The 24,431-nt window shown below is 38.3% G+C and overlaps 2 protein-coding genes across 12 annotated transcripts in view; one reads left to right on the top strand and one right to left on the bottom strand.

Annotated features, from left to right (window-relative positions):
• The window catches only part of FAM208A (family with sequence similarity 208 member A), a 29,831-nt gene extending 28,130 nt beyond the window's left edge, over positions 1-1,701 (top strand). For 6 of the 7 annotated variants that reach the window (XM_021409063.1, XM_021409061.1, XM_021409062.1 and 3 more), the window contains one exon: positions 622-1,701. In XM_021409063.1, coding sequence (XP_021264738.1) covers positions 622-1,172 — 551 coding nt within the window. In that variant the 3' untranslated portion in view covers positions 1,173-1,701. Of the gene's footprint in view, positions 1-345 lie in introns of all 7 variants that reach the window. The other variant, XM_021409064.1, reaches the window with a different exon arrangement.
• On the bottom strand, positions 969-21,059 carry CCDC66 (coiled-coil domain containing 66). 5 transcript variants are annotated; one of them, XM_021409072.1, is made up of 20 exons: positions 20,906-21,059; positions 20,576-20,640; positions 19,380-19,402; positions 17,915-18,332; positions 16,729-16,864; positions 16,473-16,576; positions 15,406-15,530; positions 14,101-14,232; positions 11,385-11,638; positions 10,948-11,032; positions 10,134-10,295; positions 8,628-8,775; positions 8,086-8,202; positions 5,954-6,426; positions 5,422-5,459; positions 4,964-5,244; positions 4,641-4,768; positions 3,565-3,716; positions 3,399-3,485; positions 969-1,328 (listed from the first exon to the last, which is right to left on the bottom strand). In XM_021409072.1, exons 1-18 carry the CDS (start codon positions 20,914-20,916, stop codon positions 3,693-3,695), a joined length of 2,724 nt encoding a protein of 907 aa, XP_021264747.1. In that variant the 5' UTR covers positions 20,917-21,059; the 3' UTR covers positions 969-1,328; positions 3,399-3,485; positions 3,565-3,692. The 5 variants fall into 5 exon arrangements, with proteins under 5 accessions (XP_021264747.1, XP_021264743.1, XP_021264745.1 ...); XM_021409068.1 differs by lacking the exon at positions 3,565-3,716; XM_021409070.1 differs by lacking the exons at positions 969-1,328; positions 3,565-3,716 and adding an exon at positions 1,542-3,019.

Here is a 24,431-nt window from a genome sequence, read left to right as displayed (position 1 = left end):
TTCATAGTTTCTTCAGCTAGAGGAGATTAGAGGTGTGGGGTGGAGGTCCTTGAAATAGTGTCTTTGTGTAAATGAACGTGATAGGAGAGGATGGAAAACCCAGCTCTTAAGCTACTGTTTTAATGATGGGGGAAGAGCAGCTGGGATGGAGCACCAAAGGAGATCTTAAATACAGAATTACAGGCTAACAAGATATCCAGAAAAGCAGAAAAAGGTGTAACTATCTGTTTTCAGGAAAAGGATAAATTTAACGATAGCTCAGAAACTGTAGACAAACACCTGAGATATCAGTAGTTGTAGTCCTTTAATTGTCTGATCAAACACTGATCTCCTGTATAACTTTAGATGCTGTTTTGACATAAACCCCATTGGAGTTGGGATTTCCCAACACTAAACATGAACACAATGCTCAGAAGCTTTTAGCATCGGAAAAACTGGACACTCAATCAGAGGGTTAAGTGTGTGTGTTGAGTAAGTGAACAAGAGTGGCAGAAGACCAAGACTTAAGTGATACTGGACTTGCAGACCTGAAGCATAACACTCTGTGAGTAGTGTATAGCTTTCCTAACAAAAGTTTGTGTTTCAATAGAATAGGACTTTCTTTTTCTTTTTTTAATGCAGTTCATGTAGAAAATGATGGAAAGGATGAGGAGGACATGTCTCTGGATTCAGGGGATGAAGCATCACAAATAGAAATCTGCAATGATGCCTCTAAATATACTCATTTGGAAACTTTGCAGACTGAGGCCAAGAGCTCACGTGGAGTAGATACAAAAGAGAGCTGTGTGTCACAGTTACCTCCTGAAGCACAAAAGAGTATGATGGAAAAGACTTCTAAAATTGACTTGGAAGAGATACAGCCAATTACTCCAGTTTCTACAACGCGCTCTGCTGAAGGAGAAAAACACAATTCAGTCAAACAAGCTCCTTTCAATAACTTCCAAGTTTACAGCAGACAATTAAACATGTCTCATCAGTTCAGTCACTTTAATGTACTCACTCATCAGACTTTTCTGGGAACAACATACCCACCTTCTACAAGTCAAAACCAAGAAGGGGGCAGTTATTTTCTATCTGCTTACAGTCAGAGCATGGATACAGAGAAATCGTCATCGCCTGGTGGTTGGGATAAAAACTGTGATTCTTCCAGGCCATATTCAAAACAAAAATAAACTTGTCTTTTTTTGTAAGTTGCTGTGGACTTGCTGTTTCTAAAATGTTGGATTAACAATTTCTATTTTATTCTGGAACAAAACATTTCTTGTCCTTTATCTTGAAGTTTTTCTGGTCTTATTTAAACTACGATGGTCTGTACCTGTTGGAAGCATCTGAAAATTGAAATAAATATATATTTTTAACATTTATTGTACTTGAATTATCTTGGTTGTTGGCACTTTTAAGTTTCTACATTTGTATTTGACCTGTACATAGGTTTCAGTTTGAAGTCTGTTTTAATGTAAAACTGAATGTTTGCCTAAAATATGTGAAACGGCGAGGTTTTTTGACTGTAAGTATCCAAATCACTTTTCTTTACATAAATATCAAAACTTATGTATTTATTTGACAGTTTTGTACAAATGTTTTTACATAGCTATAAGGCAGTGTAGTTATTTTAATGACTGGATCTTGGCAAAATACCTCAATTAGATTAACCAATGGTGCAGTTCCATTACAAAAATGAAATAAACTCTTAATGCACAAGGGACTTGCTAACACTGCCTTGTCTGTGGTTTTTATACTGTCTTCAAAATACATAAGAAACATAGCCAAACTTTGTTTCATAACTAGCACGTTGCTTGGTGTAATTATTAGAGCCACATCAGAATGATCTTAAAACTTCTGTCTTCCCCTTATAATTACAGCAGTGATGTCTCAATGACCACGGTAACTCAACCTCCCTCCTGCCCTACGTCAGCACAGCCATTCCTGGTGCTTTCTTACTTAGAACTGGTATTGTTCTGCCTGTTAAATTTCATGTGTGCTGAGTTAACCTTACTTTTCCGAGGCAGGTCTTCTTTTTACTCAGGTTATGCATCATCTCACTAAGGCTGCCAGAGAACAGTAACTGGTAGGTGCATAGCTGGGGTGTCTCAGTGTTACCCTTGTTCCTATTCGTGTTGTTCCAGATGTTAACGTGCTGATTTTTATGTTTACTGTTCTTTTTTTCAAGTTGTCTACAGTCGTATTCCTTTGCTGTTTTGTAATTTGATTTTAGTGCTTTCATGTATGACGGGTGATTTAGAAACAGACAAGTGTTTGAAACTGCATAACTGTAAACGCAAAGTTAGCTGGGATATTATGGAATTGGTTAAAAATTATATTTTTAAAAACAAAGAAAACACCACTCACTTTTCCCTTGGGTTGCTGGGTGTGAAAGCTTGTTTGATCCCCTTCTTTAAATTAAGGACACACCATGACAAGACTGGTACAGCTGTTACCCACTGCCCCCAAACATGGTAAGCACTCTTCTCTCTTTATCAGCAAACTGAATGGATTTTGTGAAACACCGTTCTACCATGTCCATCATCAAGTGTGGGCTCGCCTATTACACGACTTGGCATACAGTGGGAGAGGACAGAGTCTGCCTTCGCTCCCTTAGCTGCTGCTGGTAAGATACCTTTCGTATTCCATTTATTTCTTGGAACAGTTGCTGCTGGAAGGAATCTCAGTTTGGAGGTTTTGTGGTATTTATCATGTATCTCAACTAAAATGAATTCAGGTTAGGTATCTTCTGCAGACCTCTAGAAGAAAACTACTTTTATCTCAAATTATCTTGTATCTCCAAGCCCAAATGCAAGTGAATCTAATATAAATGTTTAATTCCGGCAGGAAGCATTGAATGCTGAGCTGTTCAGACCTTGTTTAAAAGTTGACTTACTTAAACTGAATTCTGCTGTCTTGGGCTCAGCCCATTATCATGTTAAGTGCTGCTATCCTCTTCTAGTTGGGGTGTTATGGTCAGCTTTTCTGCAGTGGTAAAATCTGACACTGATAGATAGTTGTCTAAGCCTAAACCTGTCTGAATAATTAAGTACAATCAGTTTCCTGTATTTAAAACCCTAATCTACCCCCCCCCCCCTTAAAACCATTCACAATGAATCATAAATCTTCTTATTTATTTAAAAAAAAAAATGCACACAGTACCACAAAAATCCATGTAACAATTTTTATACAGTGTTTTGTTGTCTATACTAAATGGATGTGTGTCTTCAGGTAGTGCAAGGACCATTCTGAAAATGCAGTTAAATTTATTTTCATTCTGAAAAGTAACGTGACCCTGTAATCCTATCAAAAATGGCACAATAATTTATTTAATAAAAATAATATAGATGGTTTACAATTACAGCAGCAAAATGCTGTGGTTCTACATTTAAATAATTCAGTGCAGTCTAAGGTACCTTTCAAAACGGTGAAATAAAGTTCTCTTCTTGAGCTTTAACAGAAATGAGACCAGACTCCAACTCCTTCTGCTTCTGCAGGAGGCCCTGCAATGAATGGAATATGAATGTGAATGCTCTGCCTCCTTCAAGCATTCTGAACTAATAACATGCCACTGCTTCTTACTTTAAAACAATTTGTTAAGGTGCAAAGCTTTCTAAATACACAGCTTCAAGCAGGACAACACAACACATTCAGAAGGGAGGGAACTCGGGTTTTCCTATCTCATGCAAAAGACTTGCTGAAGTGGAAGCTCATCCAAATGTTTGCAGGGACGCCTACACAGAAGAGAAACAACATTTTCATTATATTAGCTTACTGCCCTCTGCACTCTCACTACGCTTGTGGTATTCTGGCATGTTCTTGTCTGAAGCTAAACCCAAATCCTTGACAGGTCCTGGCTTACAGTGGTAATGTTAATTATGTTCGAAGGCAGCGTAACTGTTTGAGCTATGGCTCTCATAGGTACTAGAAAATGGAGAAAACCTGTAGTAAAAACAGTTGGAACTTCATGATCCATAACATAGGATATCTATATAAACTTCAAATAATCTCTTTATGGTATTTAGCAGGATTATAGGTGTAGACTAATCTGGTCCCTTGGTCCCTATCCACTTTAGATCTGTCTGAAGTTTGGTAATAAGGAAGCATTTAAAAATGCTTCTGTTTGGTATACAAACGTTTTTAATGGTAACAAGATTGAGTTGTAAGACCCTTCTAAAAGACAAGAATTACAGGCTGAAGTTACAGCTCCATTTGGGCCTTACACAAGCCAGCAGGTACCACAGCTGGTATTCCTAGTGGCGAAGAAGGTGAGACAGATCATGTAGAACTGGTTTAAATTTGCTGAGAAGCCTGTTACAGTTCACTCTGCATTTCTTTTTCCCCTTGATGCTGAAACATTCTTGCTATGAGTAACCCTACCTATAAAAAGCCATTCCCTTGGTTTCAGGTTTTCTGAGGTTCTCTGCTGTTTCATAGCTAATCTAATGACCAAAGACTCCTTAGGGGAGAGACTGGAGAGTCCAAAGGTGGAAGGAATGCGTTTACTAAAGCAAAATTAATATGAAGAAATAAAGACCATACATGATGGAAAAAAATGACTTAAAGATTAATGTTTATGACTATGTACTAGTTTGCAGTATTCATTTTGAACTTAGTATGTATGCACGTATACGCTTATCCAATGCCTTTCTGCTTACCTGCCGTAGTTCTGACAGTCCTTTGAGAATCGCTTGTTGCCTCTCTCTGATTTTAACTACATCAGGATTTAGAAGAGGATCTCTAGTGTGATCAGAGCTAAAAATCTGTCGAGGCACTGGGTAAGAATCTAAAAATAAATACATATATCAACTCCGTTAACAATACTCTTGTAAGTTTGTTCAAATTTTGAAGTACTAGAATTTCACAACTTGTGGAAGTCAGTTTTGGTTGCTGTTAGACTGTGATCACTAAGTCAAATACTTTTTAGATTCCTAAAACCAAAAGCTATATCTACTAATAAGATCACAATACATTTCAGTACCGTTAAACTGCCGATACAGTGGGTCGTGTGTTGAAGGTCTAGTCACTGGTGCATCTGGATCAAGATAATACACTTCATTTGTTCGAACGTACGGAACGAACTGTGAAGAGGGAGGCCTTCCAGCTTCTGCAACTGGAGGAGGGAAGCTCTTCTGCTGTATATCTGCCTTGGTGTTTTTCTCTCTTCTACTGTTGTTATATACTTCCAGTTTCCTGGTGCGGATCTGTTTTTGCTGTACTTGTAGTCTGTTCTTAACTGCTGGAACAGGTGGTGAGTCAGATCTGTGTGAAACAATTCCAGTTAGTATAAAAGCACCCACAAAAATTTGATAAACACTGGAGAGAAAAAATTCCGTGCTTCATCCAGCAGACAATTAAATTCATCAAAAAGATTAAAAATCAGGAAAGAAAAACATACATATTTCACTATTAATGCACTAATGCAGAATATTGACGTACCTTTCTTCATGCAAATGATTCTTACGGAGCTGTTCTTCCTAGGAGAAAACCGAAGAAGTCAAAAGTACAAGCACAAAACTCGATGCTCTTGTATTAAACACTCATCTTACAAAACAAGTTTGTTCCGACATTCTGAAAGCACTGCATGACCTGAGCCCGGGGGATGGGTATTATTGAAGACTTGCGTTGAAGAGACTTGTAGTATCTGTGAACTCAGTTAAACTAATTATAGAAGAACTTATTCCTCTTCTCTGCGTCTATGGCAGCTCTAGGCACAAGCAGAAATACTGTATATACTTTTTCTTAGTAAGTCTATAATGATAATAAGCTAAAGCAAATATATGCTTTGGAAGACTGAACTAATACTGAGAGCTAAGCCACAACAATCTAATGTTCTTCCAACCACGCTGAACAAAACTGCTGTAATAGTGTTCTTCACATAAAGGGTAGGTAATAGGAGAATTCTCAGAGCTTCAATTATATCTAAGCAGAACTGAGTGAAATAAATCTTGAAAAAAAATACTCATCATACCTTTCTGATTCTATGCCCCTTATTCTTCAGTTCTTCATGAGGTGAAGGAGACCTGTCTGAACAACAACCCTTTTTTTGGCAGAGATTCCCAGGCGTGTTTCTTTCTACCAGCTGAAGCAGCTCCAGTTGTCGTCTTACTTTATTTTCTTCCCTTTGTTTTTGCAGTGGTTTGGGGTATCTTTCTGATGCTGGAACGTATCTTTTCTCAGGCTTGTTTATGTTCCAGTCAGGTCTTTTGCCAGGTTTTTCTGAAGGTTTAACTTGTCTTTCTTTTCTTGCATGTTGTTCATACAGCTCGCTGTGGGTGCCACCATTCTCTTGTCCTGAAGTTCTGTTTCTGTCCATATACTGCCTTTCTTTCTGGTATTTTTTGCTGTGAGAGGTTTCTTTATATTCTATGGAAATATCTGGTGATCCGCAACATGAAGTTCTTTCCTCAGCTGTATCAGTGTATGCTGAAGTAGTATAGTCATCTAAAAAAAAAAAGTATATTAGCTGCAAGACTAAACTCTGCAAACATTTGGGTTTTGTCTGCACATCAGCCTACCGGTACTGATTTCATTCCAAAATTGGTTGGTAGTTTTATAATGTTTTTTATTATTTTTGGTGTGGAAAATAGATAAGACCAACAAAAACAAATTCAATAAGGACAAAAAAGAGACTTGAGAACAAAATCAAGTCACTGCACTGCACAAGAAAAATTTAAGTAAAACGAAATGATGTTATCTGCAGAATTCAGATTCTGTATTGGTACTCAGAGAACAAAACACAGCCACTACTGAGGTTTTTTTTCAGCATGCTGAGGGATGATTTGGTCACAATCACAGTGCTATTGCTAACTTTCCTAATCCTTGTCTTCTGGTGGAAGTATTTTGTTTAAGTTCTAAATTACAAAGGTTGCTCAGAAACCAATGCCTCCTATGTTATTATGTTGGCCCACAGTGTCAGAGGCGGGTGGTGGTGGGATGGCAGCAGAGGTTGACCCTTCCCACCAGCATTCTGTTACCGTTTGTTGCCGTGTGACAGCTGGCAGCAGAGGGGCAGCCTGACAGAATGGTGTCTCACATGGAAGTGCATATGAAGCACAGGTGTGGAATTGAATTCCTCCATGAAGAAAAAGTGCCCCCCACTGACATTCATCAACGTTTGCATTTATGGAGAGCAAACAGTGGATGTGAGCACAGTGAGGCAGCGAGTTGCTCCATTTCAGCAGTGGTGACAGCAGGCTGCCTCCACTGGTGCAGATGTTTACAAGCTCAGCATGCAGGCTCTTGTTCATCGCTGGAGAGCTGCCTAACTAATGGTGGTGAGCGTGTAGGAAAATAGTGTTTTGTAGCTGAGAATTTGCTCTATCAGAGGGTGTTACCATGCTTTTTGTATCTGTTGTAGTTTCCATGGAAATAAATAGGAGGCACCACTTTTGGAGCAACTTATGTACTAAGAATCCTTTTATCTTTTTTTTTTTTTAACTAAGTGGCATATTCAAAACCATTCATTATTTTACACATGCTCCGAATTTCCAGTAAGATTTCTACCAGCCATATCAAAACAAAAAATATTCTCTTCCTTAAACAAATAGAAACAAAAACACTTTCACTTTTCAAGTGGGAAGAAGATTCTGTCTGGGTAAGTAGCAACAATTGTAAAAAAAGCTTTTCTAAATGTTTGAGTTTTGCTTTCATTTTCTAATGGGTCTAATTTTCTAATTCCAGGATTACTGACAGTGTTTCCTTATGGATTCATTAAGAACCCATTTCAGCTCGATACCACTGCATGTGATAAAAGCCTGTGAATACTCACACTGAAGACTACAATAACAGATGCTTCAGTTCCTCAATGAATTTAGTCCTGCGTGGCTTATGGCCATGACTTGAAGCCAGCACTGTGCTTCAGAGTGGCTGATCTGATTTTGTAGTGGGCAGGTAACAATACAGATGTATCATTGATTTAGAAGAATATAGTGATATATTATTATATTCTCACATGCCTGAGTCTGTCCAAGTATTTATTTTCAGTTTTACTCCATTTTGAATGACAGCAGTTTGGCCCTGTCGCACAGTTAGTTACACAATTAGCTGTTCTACTGTCTGTGTTTGAGTACATCAGGGTAATTACATTGAAGGGCTGCATACCTGTCTGTACAGCAGTGTCTTTCCGAGGAGAAGTCTGCTGGTCAAAGTTAACGTCATCAGAAAAATCACGACTTTGATGTGAAACATCAGCATTAGAGTTTTCAAATTCACTGCCACCTAAAAAGAATCAAGACATTTTTTTTAATGAGTAACATATATTCTATTTGAACTACGCTATCGCGTTATCAGACTATTGCAGTTTAGAACTCAAGCAAGAGATTGAGAACAATGATTCAGATCCTAAAATACTGCCTGTTTCACTGGAAATCAAGCCAGTCATTTATAGGTCTGAGAACAGCCTTGTATTTCTTCCTTTATGTAACGTAGCATTTGAAGATTACTAAGATATGGTATTCACAGTATTAGTTAACACTGCTATTATTGGGAAGGCTCTTCAAATGAGCTGAAATTAAATTTGGTTTCTGAAACAAAGGAGCAATTTTGGACCCATTACAAAAACAGGAAAAGAAAAAAAACACTACCGGTTTACACACAGACACCAAAGGAACAGGCAAACTGAACAGCAGGATGTTGGTACTTGCCCCCACCAAGATTCTTCTTAAGTTTTGAAATGTCGTGTCCCTTCTGAGCCAAATCTTGAATGCGCTGCTCTTGTTTTAATCTCTGTGCTAATTCTTGAGCTTTCTGCATTGTCTCGTAGAGCTGATTTGTTTTCAGAATCACAAGTTCCTTAAAAAAAAAAAAAGGATATGTGATAATTTATTTTGAGAGCATGATTATTTTATCTCCATATAATTCCAAACATTTACATAAATAATGTCAAAATATATTCTTGTTTTGAGTAAAGTATTTTAAACAAAAAAACCCAAAAGCTAGCTGAGTTGGATGCGATACCTAACCTGTAACTTTTTAATGACAAAGGTAGAAGCTCTGCTGTGCTAATGAAGGTCTTCAATCCTGTCCTGAAAGAGCCAGCATCTAGATCCTCAAACTTACTTGGATATTCAACTCTTCTCTAATAAATTAATCTTTTCCTAAAATGCCACCTGATTTCAGCCATCTATCATCAGGTGGTTTAATTAAATAAAAGATGCCTGAATTAAAAAAATGAAGTAAAATTTCCTCGTTGTTCCACAGAAAGGAGCCAGTAGAAAGCTCCCTTACAGAAACAGACCCCCCTTCCCCAAATACAAGTTTGGGATTTTTAGCCTACGTGGATTCAATGAGTCTAGGCCAAGGAACACATCCAAACTGCTATTACCACCTCATACCCATTTTTCACTGCATTTGTGAGGGAAAGAACAGAACCACTGGTAGCATGACAGTTCGGATGGAGCTGAGCTATTACAGAGTTTACAGTTATTTTTGGTTTAATTTTTATTTAAAAGGAGCTCAAGATAGTTACAGAGGTGAAAGCTCTCATTTTTAAATGACTTTTCCAAAATACATTCTGGAAAATTCAATCCAGAGTAGAAGCACATCCAGTTATATAAAGATAATGGTACTGAAGTAGGTTACATCAGCAATAGCTGGATCACGGACTTTGAGGTACGTATGTTTTGTATTTAAAACTTGCATTTGAAATGCATGTTTCTGCTTTATTTGAAAGTACAACTGCGTTTTTGCCAGTTCATTCACTTTCCCAGAAAGCCCTGTCCAAAAAAAGAAACTTGCCTTAGACTTGTATGGTACTATATTAATTGAGGAAACAGATCTTGATATCAAATATCAAAATTTCAAATTATTTTCAAAATGAGAAGGCAGCATCATTTTGAAGGAAAACAACTATTTTCTTCAGTGGAATAATATTATTGCAGCTACGAGCTGCAAGTCTGACTATCATTTCGAAGCTCTGCAGGAGTTTTTTCCATACATTAGAGCAATTATGGGCATTTTAATAGAGATGTGGCAAAATCCTGTTGTTAAAAGCTGTTAGTTTTCACTGTACTTAAAAAAGTATACCAGAGTACTGCGCCAAAACACATTACCTCACAGGTCTTCCCACTACCTGCAATATTTATCTTTACTACTTTCAGACAAGTCAGTAAAAAATTTCCATCTGCACTAAACAGAACACAGAAACCCACCTCCTTTTGTTTTTGTTTAAGCATGTCTTCTTCAAACTGTTTCTGCATCAGTTCTTTTTCCCGTGCTAGGCGCTGCTCTTCCTCTTGCTCCTCCAATTTTCTCTTCTCTTCTTCCAGTTGTTTCTTCTTCCGCTTTTCTTCTACCTGAGCCATGATTGCTTTCTAGTAGTATTGTAAGAAAGTAGAGTTAAAGGTATGAAATTAAAGGAATTAGAAGCTAGTTACTTGTATACTTCCATGTACATCTTGATACTTGGATTTGGAAGGATAAAAAAAGGAAGACAATTTATGAATAGATGTGACAGTAGTAGGGAAAACAGCTGTCTAACAGATCACGCTATTAACTGGAAAGTACTTCAAACACTTTTTTTCTTATAACTTCAAAACATGGCTAGTTGCCTTCCCATTTTTTTTTAGAACCATCAGCCCAGCAAAGCAGTTTGAAGACAAAATGCTCAGGGATAAATGGAAGTCTCTTTTCATGTTTTCAATTTAAAGTTCACAGCACAGGCGTATGTAAGTATGAGCCCTCCTGATGGTAGTAGAGACTGAAAAAAACGCCCACGAACCTTACTGGAGTTCTAAAGGCTGTGCTGTGTCTTTTTTGAGGCAGGAATTCAGTCACAGAAACACAACCAACAAATATTAAGAAAAACCACAGAGGCTGGGTGAAATACTTTTAAAGACGTGCAGATGTAATCTGAAGTCTAAGAGTCCGCTGTTATTAAATTATCACGTTTTATTCACGTGACACCACCACCCTTTCTCCATTCTTCTCGTTAAAATAGTGCCAGCCCTTAAAACAGAAACCTGCCTGATGTTCCAGCTGCTTCTGCCGCCGTCTGTCCCTCTCTTCAATCTGCGCAGGATCCAGGAGAGCTGTCATTGAACGAAGGAAACTACAAAGAAAGAAACACGTACGTGGCGTTCTTATCATTAAAAAGTAAATCCTAATGCCTTCTTTAATTAGAATTCTCAGATTACAAGTAACACAAAACCGCACCGTATTATTACATTTATACAATTTGTTGTATTAAGGAAAAAAATAAGGTTACTCGCAGTAAATTTCATTAATGAACAGTGGAAGCTTATGCATATTTCAAAAGTGAAACAACACGCAATTCTGAAAAAAGCGGAAGCCAAAGGAATAAGATCTGAAGATCAGATTTAAGGGACCTTATTCAAATATCTGTTTGAGCTATCAGAAGTGAACCGGCCGGGAAGATGATCGTCCTTACGAAGCTTGCTCACCTGGTTTTCTGACTGTGATCCGAAGCACTGCTTTTAGCACCTTTTTCTGCATTTCCCACTTTTGAGGGTATGAAGTTGCCTAAAGCTGCAGGTGAAAAAGGGTGAACAAAAGCAGTCAGCTCCTTAGGGTCAGGTGACAGGCAAAGACTTTCAGGCTGCTTTTTGTACATTCCATTTAAGGGGTGTTGTGCATTAGTATTAAGGTGGTTCTTTAAAGAATCAAAATGCATTGCCCATCTGTCATGCTCTTCAGCCTAAATAAATATGAAGCAACAAAAAACGGAAATGCGCTCAATTACAGTTTCTACAAAGCACGGTTAACAAAAAGAGTTAGACAACACACATTTTGTACAACAGGAACAGTTGAAAATCTTTGTTATGGAGTTACAACACACAGAACAGTTCATTCCTTAGATAGAAAACTAAAGTATTTCTGTTGCTTAAAATTCCAATCAGAGCAGAAATTATTCTGCTGATCAGTATGCTGGGTCAGCAATAACATACTTCTATTTTCAGCAAAAACAAACAAACAGACCAGATAATAGGAAGTGCAAAAAAGAAAAAGTCAAGGAATAAGTTAATAACATGAACGAGTTTTACACTGGTCCACATTTACCCCCACCACTTCAAATCTGGACAGCAGCAGAATTACTGAGCTTTGGGCAGAGCTATGACATTATACCTTCTTATGTTCAGCTAGACAGGCCTACTATAAAACAAGCATTCTTCCAGAATCTCCTTCACCCACACCAGCCATCATTAACACAAGAATCCTATCCTAAAGAAGTACCAGAAACTTCTGTACAGGTGACTTATTGGCTTCTTAAGTCTCCCTTCCATATTGCATGGCCTTATCTTTATGGCTCCGTTTTGGCAGCTGCACATTTTACATAAGGGACCTTTGTTTTTGCTACAGGTACTGAGAACATTTTTTCTTCTGAGCAATAATATAACTGTTTGTCTGAAAGGACTGCAGGATGGCTACCTCAAGATTTCTTTCTGGTAGAATGCAAATTAACATACTCTATTTAAAGCTTTCCAGGAGAACTTTCCTTAAATCAAAAAGAATCCCCTCTTTAAGAAAAGTTTTATGCCTATTTTAAAAGAAGCAATAACGTAATAGGAATCCAAATAAATTTCTTCCATTCCCTAAGTAAATTTTGCCTTCCCTTTAAACACGTTGATGTGGAAACATATCAGAGAAGTTAAAATATCTGCGTTATGTAAGTCTGTGGTACAAAAAGGTTGAGATTGTCACATGAGATGCAGACAGAAAGATAAAAAAAGATTAAATACGTGTGGTTTTATTTCAAAAGAGGCTGGAAGTGATTACTGCCAAGCTGGTAACTGCAGCCATCTCCCCATGCCACACCCACCAAATTAAAAAGCATGGCACCTAAAGCAGGAACCTTTTACAGCTGTGTTACCTTCACAGTTACAAAGTTGAATTTGCAAAGGAAACTCAATTCCTTCAGCAGCTCAGGAACTGAGAAGACTCATGCTGTGAGTATGTAACTGTGTAACTGACCTCAGCTACAAGGTGGGTGTTTTTTGTTTCTCTTTTTTTTTTTTTGGAGGATGGGTAGAAGAGTTCTCTTCCACTGCTGTGAGCTATAGGATTGAAATGATGATTTTCTGTACAGCAATTGTGTGACTGCTGTATTAAATGCTTCAGCTGAGTAGACACTATAGTGTGTTGATAGAGAAGGCCACAGATCACAAACATTCATAGGAGGTGAGTTGTGGTAATGGAGATTCTTGTTCACTAATAATATAGAGCACAGTGAACGCATCTCATGCGTGGTAACAGGTACAACCCTGGCTTAAACCTGCGTACAGTAACTTGGAAATCAGGAGTCTAGCAACAGTACAATCTTGCTGTGCTTCTTCATTTCAAAAGACTGATGAAGAGACTTTGGAAGAGCATGCTGGTCTGTATAAGAATGTAGAACACTTCACTGACCTTAAAATCAGTAATAAGGTAGAAATAGTAACAGAGTAAAGGAAGTATGTCACTTTTCCGTAGTAAGAACCTGCAGGGGTCTGAGATCTATCGCCCACATCAGCTAACAGTGACAGTATTAAAAGTCTCTTCACTTAACTGAACTCCAAACAAACCATATGGACAAGTTTCCTTTGAGATCCAGTATAAGAGATCTATGTTCAACAGCCCAGAAAAACTGAAGTTACAAAAGGTAGGCCTATTTTCTTCAATCCTTCTGGGAGTACAATTGTTTAAAAAGCTTCAGAAGCATGCACCAAAATAGTACTTCCAGAAACAGGATCTGAACACCACTGCGATGCGTGCTGGTTGTCTCTAACTCTTTCTTCTCACCTCCTTCAGTAGCCTACAGGAAATCTATTTTTTACAAGGTGTTTGACCAGTGACTCTGTAAGACCTTCCAACCCCTGGTACTTTCAAACCATGAATGGGGCAGGGGGTTACAGAAATACCACTATTTTCATCTCCACAGCAAGTACTTTAATGCACAAAGCTAAGCACACTGTCCTCTGCCAGGAGAATACTCTAACAGCTCCTGCCCCAGTGTTCAGTTAGACTGTTCTGTGAGCTTATGATGAAAAACTGGACGTACCGCGTTTCATTACATCTTTGTCACTAGTTCTTAAGTCTAAGACTTCAACATTTATTTCATAGAACAAAAATTGAAACAGCAAGCTTTTCTTATTCCAAGAAGTACCTCTAAACCACAAATACCTTTGCTAAATTCAGTTTTTCTTCTATTTTTCGTAGCTTAGCTTCTTCCTTCTGCTTGTCCAGCTCTTCGAGCCACTTCTTCTGTTGCTCATGCTTCAACGCACTAAAAGGTCTCTCCTGTGGCACAGCTTCCTGTAATAAGATAAATACTTGTAGCTAAAATTCAGTATGTTGTGTAGCCACGTAATAAAGACAAGTCAGGAAACTGTGCCTTCAGTTGCTAGGCAGAAATAGACTGTTCTCTTGCACAAGCAATGAATGTAAGCTTCTAAGTGTACTAAGAGTCTGACTGTTCCATAAAAATGCTTCAATTGTTAGAAAGATGTTAAAGAAGCCAGTCATTGAATCTTATTCTAACTTGAACCATCAACCTCTTGTTCCAAACAACATGACAATCGTGAACAAAAATCCCTTCCTTCTTCTTTCAGTCTGTGTTTCAGGTAGACTCAGCCCCATGATCACTAGATCAGTAATCTGACTCAAGTAAATTCTAGATAGCATCTTCACTCTTCTCTTGCTTATTAATGGGTATCCATATAATTTAACAAACTGATGCTCCAGTGGCACTGAGAGCTTTCAAAGCTATCTGACAAAAAAACCCAAAACATTCTATCAGTGTCTTTTCAAACCCAATTTCTTAAGCTTTCTTGCATCTTGCATCAAAACTTTTTTCCTGTCGTTCTGTTTTTCATATGTTCCCACTTATCTATTTCTTTAACATATGCCTACAAGCTAAATAAAACTTCAGTTAACACCAAGTACTGCCATTTATTTTTACTGCAATAACTGACAGTGGATTAAAAATGACCTGATGGACAGCAGTCTCCTCAGAGTAATGTTTATCTAATGCACTATTTTCAGATTTACAGCTGACTACTTGAAAGGCAAGTTAAAGTCAAAATGCTATGTTTAATATTATGTTAGCAATTAGGTATATGAGAAAGCTAATGAACAATGTAAATAATTATGTATATTATTATTTAATCACTTGAGATTATTCCTCAAATCAGAACTGGAAAAGATTCATACCTCTTAGTAATCAACATGGAAGGAAAGGAAGAGGTTGGCTGTGATACTTCACATAACTTATAAAACTACAAATTGGAGCAAGAGTTAAGTTTGATACAGGGAGCTGCATCACATCATGCCATCAAAGAGCTTAAACTAACCACTGAAATTTGATTCTGCTTCCAGTTAACACTGGATCTGTACAGAAAAGAAAATCTTACATGAATTAAGAGCTCAAGAGTTCTGCAACAGTGCTGGCAAAACTGTGTGCTCCTCAGAGTTTATAGACAGCCTTACCTTATCTGAGCCAGCTGTTTCTATTTTCTCTGTATGGTTTTTATCATTGCCAGATTTTGCCCCCACATTAACCCCATCTCCTTCCAAAGTTTCTTTCAGTTTCTTCTTCAATGCTACCTGTTCATCTTCAGGAAAGGAGGTGGGGGGGAAACACACAAAACTTTAGTAAGAATTCCTGATACAACAGACATGTAGATGCGTGTATTAACATAAATAAGAAAGGCAGGCCCTCCCTATAATTCTGATTATAAAATGGACTACAAGATTAAGTCAGCAGTGCGTGACCTAGCAGTTCAAACGTGACTTTGCTCTTAAGAGGATGGCCACTGAGCCTCTGTCCCGAGATGTAGAGGTACCAGGGGAATCTCTGAGAAGAATACAAAACCCTGATGGCTTAACAACAATCAAGGAGAAACGCAGTACATCAGTTCTCTCCACTTTGTTAGGACTAATGATATTAGAATAATATTAGCACACTGATGGACAGTGCAAAAATCAAACCCTGAAATCATCTGCATGCAAGCTGTAAACAAAACACTCCTGTATATCAATCATAAAAAGCTTAATTGGTCGCAGAGTCTTTAGTACTGTGTTCAACAGTTTTAACTGTCAACAGTGATTCCCTGTGTTTGGTGATGGGACAGGGCTGCAAACTGCTTCAAATTGCCATTTTTATCAGTCATCCCTGTAGACCAAGTGACACTCTTCTCTTAAAAGAAACAAACTAATTTGTTGATGATAATGGCTATCAAGGAGCGGAAAGATGTGACCAAATCAGTAACAAACACCTTGTATAATATGAAGCATTAAAAAAAACCAACCAGCCCTATTTGGGAAAATATTTCTTTTGTTCAGGAGTATTTTATGCAAGAAGTTATAGATTTTCTTTATGTAGATTTTTTTGAAATTCCAGAATGTTGATCTGTTCTGGAGACTTACAGCAGACAACTTCCACATCTGCACAATTGCACTGATACAAGCAAACTTACAGAAGCATAAGTAATGCAGAGTTTCTTGGCATCTTTAGTGTAATAAACTCATAAAAATATAAATTGTATGGTAAGTACCTAATTCCTTCTTCCATTGGGTCTTTTTTGATTCTAGTAAGGCTTTCTCCCCTTCTCTTTCACCCAAGGTACTAAACATGTCAGCAGGTTTCCAGGACTCCTTTCTATAGATAAGGGAGTGAAAAGAACTACTTGAAAAACTGTTGATTTTAAGCATAACTTTTTGATTAGTATTGATGTAAATTCTTACTGTGATTAAGAACTACAGTACATAACTGGAGAAAATTTTTGTGGACAACAACACAGATTTACGTACATAACTTTCTCTCTTGGTTGTGGATATGATTCTTGTTTCCTGGTTGAATTAGAGTTAGGCTCATCTGGAACAGAGGAAACTTCACAAGGTTTTTGGAGCAATGCTACAATGTTTTTCTCTGATGCCTCACTAGCACCTGTAGTAGGAGATACATATGCACCTATATGTAAATATATACACATTAATACATGTATATACACACACAAATAAAACACCCATGCCCACTAAACATTTTTCAATGCTTACTACTTAAGGAACTGAAGAAACTTGCAAACTCACCACTAATTAACAAAACTGTTTTCAGCCCTGCTTGTATGGCTAAGGCATGCAAGTTAAAACTTCAAAGGGTATTCTGAGAATGACTGACTTCCAGTAAACACTTGCACTTGGCAAACAGCTCAGACATTTGCACTCAATTTCAATGTGTCATGTTTGTGGTGACAGAGGGTTGACCTCTTCTGGGATCCAAAAATAAGAATAATAATACAGGAAAATACACAGTTGTCATGCTTGTCAGTGTAAGAACTGCAGAACAAACACTACTCAGTAGTAGTACTCAGTTAAGCAGAAAGATGTATGTACATCTTGGGGTCAGAAGAAAATCTCAAGACTGCTCTTGAGATACACAGCAATGCGTGAACTCTTCGATCAACCAGAAAAGCCTGCCCTTCTGAGGGCTTTTTGCGGTGGTGGTGGCTATTTCCATAGAGTCATGGAATCATTTGAGTTGGAAGGAGCTTTCTGAAGGTCATCCAGTCCTACTCCCCTGCAATGAACAGGGACAGCTACAGCTCGACCAGGTTGCTCAGATTTTGGTTTTCTAATCAAAATTCCGATATTAACGGTAACAGTGCCCTTCTACTATCTATTTTTTCCCCAGTTTCAGTATGAAATGTTGACAAGAGTTGCTTGCTTTTTTTACTCCACAAAGTACTAGAATATTATGAAGCAATTTCTAGTTCTTGCGGTTAAATCTAACAACTGTTTGGCTCCTAACAGTTACAGTCACTTTCACATCTGTAATACCAAGCAGTATTTGTCTTCAGACCATTAAAGAGTAGTAACTGCTGTCCGCAAATAAACTTAAATTCTGAACTCAGCTCAAAGTTAAGCCTGACATTCTGCTTTGTTTCCAGGAAACTAACATCAGTTTACTGTATGAAAACTGCACTGCACTGTATCTTACCCATTTCCTCTTGCTTTTCATTGTGGGTTTCAGAGATGTGCCTTGTTCCTCCTTTTACGATCATAAAAATCTGTTGAAGCTGTTCTTGTGTTAAACACACCAAACTTCTTAGGTCTTCAGCTGATACACGTGCATTTTGAGGTTCATGTTTACTTTCTTTAATGTAAAGATTCTCAGAATCGGGCTTCCTGTTTGTGGTATCTCTTTGGAAAATCAAAGAGTGATCTTTAGTTGTGGCTTCGCGTGAGGGAGGTTTAGTTACGTGCATTTTTTCACCTTTTGACATTGATAAGCTTGATCCGCTCCTTGGTTTTGTTAAGTTTTCCTGATTGATAGAAGCATTTTGTGTTGACCTCAGAATATGCCCAGTATGCCTTATTCTCAGTGACTGTTTAGGCACTCTGGCTTTATTTCCCATCTGTTTAAAAAAAATAAATATATATAAAATTTCAGCATATATCACGTTAAGGAAAGAAATTCTCAGGAGTAACAAACAAAAACAAGACCTAAGCAACAGGTAAAAAGAAGTGTCCCTTCTCTTCTTTGTTCCATCAATAGAAAGTAACTCCATAAAAAAAAACAATGAAGAATCTTCATGAGTACTAGAAATACCTTAAGGTAGAATACAACACCTAAATCTGAATATTTAGAAGTGACATGAAAACAATTTTATACAGAGCAACATTTAAAAGAATTCATTCACATTCTTATTTTCTTTGGTATTTCTGAAGCTTGGCTTCAAGCATGTTTCATCATACAACCAGTATTATTTCAGTCTCCGTTTTTTCCATTCCATGTTACTCTTTCCAGGGTCTTTGATGTACACTTGTCACCATCTCATAGGTACTGAGACATTTACCTCCTTCTTCTCTCCAGCTCACCGCATTCCAGTTTACTCAGACAGGGACAGCCCATATGACCACACAGGCAGTAAAACACATTTCAGATGAATTTTACCAGTGTCCCTTTCAGATCTCTAGAAGTTCAGATTTAGATTTCCTGTGCTGTTGTAACTTCTAGGGGAACTAAACGAAACCATTTTGTGATGGTAAAAGTTGTCACAGAATTTTGAATTCAAACTTCTGTTGAATTTTTTGGTCAACTTTTTCAAGTTCAGATTGGATATCAGGAGGAGGTCCTTCACTAGAGAATGGTTGGGCACTGGACACAGCTCCCCAGGGCAGTGGTCACAGCCCCAAGCCTGCAGGAGTCCAAGAAGCATTTGGACAATGCTCTTAGAGGGTTTGATTATTGGGTAGTCCTGTGTGGAGCCAGGAGTTAGACTCGATGATCTTTATGGGTCCCTTCCAACTGAGGATTCTCTTTTTATAGCTATTATGAACCTGAGAAATACCAATTTTTTTTTCCACAAACATGACTGATTACAAATACTGAGACACTTCAAACGTGTTCTCAAAAATATCTGTTAACAAATTGAATGGTATAATGCAGTTTCTTCACTTACCTTCATTGCAGGCTTTGATTTATCTTTTTGGGAAGCAAACACAAGCATGAGAACAGTATTTAATTTTCTTTCTGAAAAATAAATCTTAAGAAACTCATGAGCTATTACAATCATCAGACATCTTGTAAGGATGGGGGGAAGTACCTTCCTGTAAATCTGCCCTCTATAATTTTACTTTAATTCCAGGATAAAAAATTCAAAAGTATGGTGGAGAACAAATAAAAAGAACCTACCTATATATATTCCAGCATCTATTTCCAGTTGTATAGAAAAGTACTGCACTTTCTTTACATTACATATTAGACACCAGAAATGCTAACTATTCTGACTGCATGCAAAACACCTTATTAATAATATTTTCCCATTAAGATGAACGTATTAAAGTTTGGGAGCATGCTAAGTTGTCACTAAGTTGTGTAAAGGCAGGCGTTAAGTCCTTGCTCAGAGTCAAAGGCAATGATGTCTCTTAGAACGCTATGAATCGGCCCAGTGAACATCCCAACAAATGATGCTAGCTGCATTTGAAGTGCACATTCAGAGCACTGCTGTTCCAGAGGTGTTGTGAGGCTTTGTCTCCAGGGGTCTATTATTTCTTTCTGACTCAAAGTATTCCATAATACCTCACTGGTCAGCTCTCTTAAATGTAGAAAGTGTAATTTAGAGGGCATTAAATGGAGAATTCCTCTATCTTGACTGTTCTGTAGAATCTATAGCATTAAGCTTGGGAAGATCACTAAGATCACCTACTGCAGCCTCACCAGGGTGGGTGCAGGGGCACAATCACCTCCCTGCTCCTGCTGGCTGCGCTACTGGTGATACAAGCCAGGGTGCCACCGGCCTTTGTAGAACAATTAGGGAAAGTGGTTTTGTGCTTGTATATAAACACGTCTCATAAATAAAAATCTAGAGTTTATTAAAGCTTAATTATGAACATATCTGAGACGGTCTTTTCTAGTGTGGTAGTAATGAGATCTGAGCTAAATAAACTGCTTATTGAAAATGATAAACCTCGGGTGCCAACTACGAAAGCTACTGTAAATACCTAAGTGTGAAATCACACAACTCTGGGTAAATCAAGCAGGGAGTTACTGGGCTTCTTTTTTCCCTGCTAGTAAGGGGCTACTAAATTGCAGAAAATCTCAAGTTACATCAGTCAGAGCTTTCAGGATTACTTCAGGTAAACAATCAAAAAATACCAGAAGCGGCTAAAATCAGCCTCGGCTTCCCATCCAGCACTTCAGTTTCAAGCTTCAGTCCATCTCTGCAAAATGGGACAAAGAAAGAAACCGGAATCGTTAAGAGCAGCGGTAGCGGTGAGACCTTTACATTAACAACAAACGCAATCGTATTCATGGCAACGTGGCACGTGCTCCCTGCCGCCGCCGCCCCGGGCCCTTCCCGCCGCTCCCCACCCGGGGCTCCACGCCCCCCGGCACCACCGGGCCGCGAGGCACCGAGCTCACGCGGGGGCGGGTCCCGCCCCGCACAGAGCGGCCTTCCCGGCCGCCGGGCCGCTCCCTCCTTACCCCAGGTTCATGGCCCGACCGGGCCGCCGGCGGAGCCTGAGGGGCCGCCGGACTCGCGCCGTGTGTACGGCCGTTGCCGGCCCCGCACAAGGAGCCGGGAGGCGATAGGCTCCCGCCGGGCCCCGCTTCGCCAACGGGCTGCGCGCACACTGCGGGGCCGGGCGGAGCGGCGCCTTGTGGGGGATGGAGTCTGCGGCGGGGCGCGGCTGGGGTGTGGGGGAGAGCAAGCGCCTTCTGTCTCCTTGCGTACTGTCTAAGAACAGCAATTTCTGTAGTGTTTCACACAGCAACTTACTACTGTATTTCATTACTAGTCCTTTCTTTCTTCCTGACAATAGAGCCAACCTTCATATTCCTAACCTTTCAGTGAAAATCTTTTAATTTTTCTTCTTGGGGGGCGAAAGAATTGCCTCCTGATTTCTGTTTGAGACAGCAGGTGGCAATGTAGTTTCAAACATACCTGCAAAAGTTTAACTGCCGTACAGAAAATCATCTTACCAAGGGCTCAAAACAACTTTCATATTTTGTTCCTGAAACAATGAGTTCCAACCTGTTTTAAAATATTTTATAAATAAAATATTAGTGATTTCCTAGCCAAGCGTGAAAACAAATTCTTCCTAAAAGCATGCAGTTCACACCTCTGTACATAGTTTTCAAATGCTGCTATTTGACGCTGTAACTACAACTAGTTCTTAAATTGTGTAGGTACCTATCTACACTAAAACCAGCTCTTAAAATCCCCTTGTTGGTAGTGTTATGGAGGAGGGGAATGCTTTGGAAGTAATAAACATCTCCTCTGAATTCTGTATTTAACGCTGATTGAGAAGGAATATACGTGACCTGTTATGAAGAATTCACACAATGCAGTAGGTTATGGAAAGGCCATAATGCAGTAATGTGAGTACTACTACATAACTTCAGTTCTGGTAGCTGCAGAAAACAGTACATGTGATCAACTTTTGTTTAGGTCATATCAGTTTTACAGTAAACATACAAAGTCAAGAGTTAATAACGTGCTAAACTTTGGTAAAACTACAGTTTGGACAAAATTCATGTATTTACTTTTGTAAATAAAAAAAAAAAGTGAGGAAATAGAGAAGCTGGAGCAAAGTCACCTTCTAACCCTGCCCGTGTTCATCCCAACTTCCCAGTTATTCTGATGGCATGCTAAATTATTCCTGGTTTTCAGAACTCTTGCCTTCATACATGGGTTCATCTGCATTACTTTTATTCGTTGAGATTATTTTTACTCTTGCTGATACACAAGGGGAAATCAAACTCTTTCAAACCATTTTCTTGCCTGAATATATATATATATGTATATATTCCCAAAATGTATGTCTAAGGACAGCAGAAGCTTAAGCCTGAAAAGAATAAGGCTTAGTTAGCCTAAATGAAGAAACCTAGCCATCCATTTACTAGCTTAAAAAGAAAAATAGCATGTATGTGATCATGTCTTAGGGCAAAGAAATTTACCTAATGTCCTCTTGAGTTACCAAAATCATATCCCTGCCATCCCTTATGCTTACATTTTGGCCTTGGGTACACGTTTCATTCATGGATGTGTGTATGTGCACCATGAGACAAAAACTGGGTTCTCCCTTTTTTCCTTAATACGTAGAACTTGAGCACATACACTGTTCTGTAATACTCAAATGGAAAAAAAGTAAAACATAGCATGATCTACTTTTGCTTTTTTTTTTAATTGATTCTTATCTGCAGAATTTCACGTGACTATTAGAATTGATCATTATGGGCATGATAGGAATTGATGTGAAATATTTGAAGAAATTTAAACATTATGTTTCGTATTACTGATTCTCCCTAAACATTATTTATGGTGCATATATTTTTAGAAAGGAGAATACGGGAGATTATATAGTTTCTATAATTCAAGGACTGTTGGGATGCTTGTGGGATAAGAGTTACCAGACTCTTTCATTTCCTGATAAATTAATCACCAGCATTGCCAACTTCTCGACTAATTCAGGAAGTTTGAATAAAAATGCTTTTGGGCTACGTGTGTCTTTCTGAAGGATCACAAAACACTATACAAAGCACTTCAATCACATGCTAATCGAACTTTCTAATAGCCCATATAAGCAAGGTAAGAGGATGAGGTTTCAGCGGGAGCTAGGTGTTGTGGAAATCCCATCAGGTGTCTGTCTTGATCTTGACACATAAATACCATTAATATCTGGTCTTAATGACTTAAGAGAACAAGTCTCATAGATTTTTCAGTCACTTACATACTCAGGAAAACTCCTCTAGGAATTGTTCTCATTTTCCAGGTGGATAAATGGGTTGGCACAATGATTAAACTCAACATCATTAGTGGTAGGTTTTGGAAGCTAGAAAAATGAGTTGTTGGCCTGGGATTAGGACCAGTAGATGCAATTACAGTACAAATAAAGTTGAGATGGTGCCCCAAGAATACATTTCACTGGAGCTTGCATATACAATGCAGCCATGTATGTATTTGGCATAGTTATTGCATGGGAGAGTACTTTAAAAATAGTTAAATATACTACAAGTGTGGATTGAATCCACTAACCTGTGGGTTGGTTTTTTTTTTTACTTTGGGGAAAAGGGATTCTCAAACCTTTTCAGAATGTGGGCTGTACATTCATAGAAGGCATGTGCTTTTACCCTACAGTGACCAACAGAGATCATATTCCTTTTTCTTAATACTTATACGTAGTTTCTCTGGGATAGGCAGCTGATTCAGTAAAGTAAATTAGAAATGTTCTTAAGAAATTTTAAATATTTGTAATGACATTTAGCAACTTGAATTCTATTCTATTCTGTACTATGACTTACAGAAAAGCTGTGTGCATGTGTGAGCAAACAGGAAATCGCTGTCATGTTCTGTACAGACCAGCATTAAAACTAAGATCGCTGCTGAAGAACAGCAGCCCTCAGAGCATGATGTCTTATTTGCTACTGGACAGGTTCAAATTCATATTTAGTTTTCAGGTCATTAGAATTTAAGTGGATAGTACCAGCAGTTTTGGCCTTGCTTCCAATGAAGTTTAGGGAACACAACTGCTAATTTTTAGACTTCTTTTCTTAACTGATTCCTGCAAAACCAAAAAAGATAAAGAGTAACTATCAACTTCCTGCAATCAAATACCAGCATGAGATGGTGTTAATCTTTAGCTAGCACACTTGACAATTAATGAAGTGAACGTATGAACTGCATGCTAAATAAACTGGTTGCTGAAATCAAAGAAAATCTTTCTTTCAAGAAAATCAGTTACTTTCTGGTGCAGCAATTGATAGCAGGACTGCATGTTCTGATTATAAAACAGTATTCTGAACAGGAATCTACATCACATCCATAAATTAAGTGTTGATACCTAATGTAATCAGCTTAGCGTGTACAAAAAGCGGAGAAGTTTTAACAACTGGAATATTTCTAAAAAATGTATGCAGCAGAGGAATGTAGCTCCTGAAACCTGCACCGTGCCTTTCTTGTCTTTCATACCATGCTTCTTTATTTGGGGTGTTACACGTTTCTTCTGTT

Source organism: Numida meleagris, chromosome 11 (assembly GCF_002078875.1).
Source record: "Numida meleagris isolate 19003 breed g44 Domestic line chromosome 11, NumMel1.0, whole genome shotgun sequence".
Lineage (NCBI taxonomy): Eukaryota > Metazoa > Chordata > Aves > Galliformes > Numididae > Numida > Numida meleagris.
Note: the sequence above shows the minus strand (reverse complement) of the source record. Positions and strands in the feature narration are given on the sequence as shown.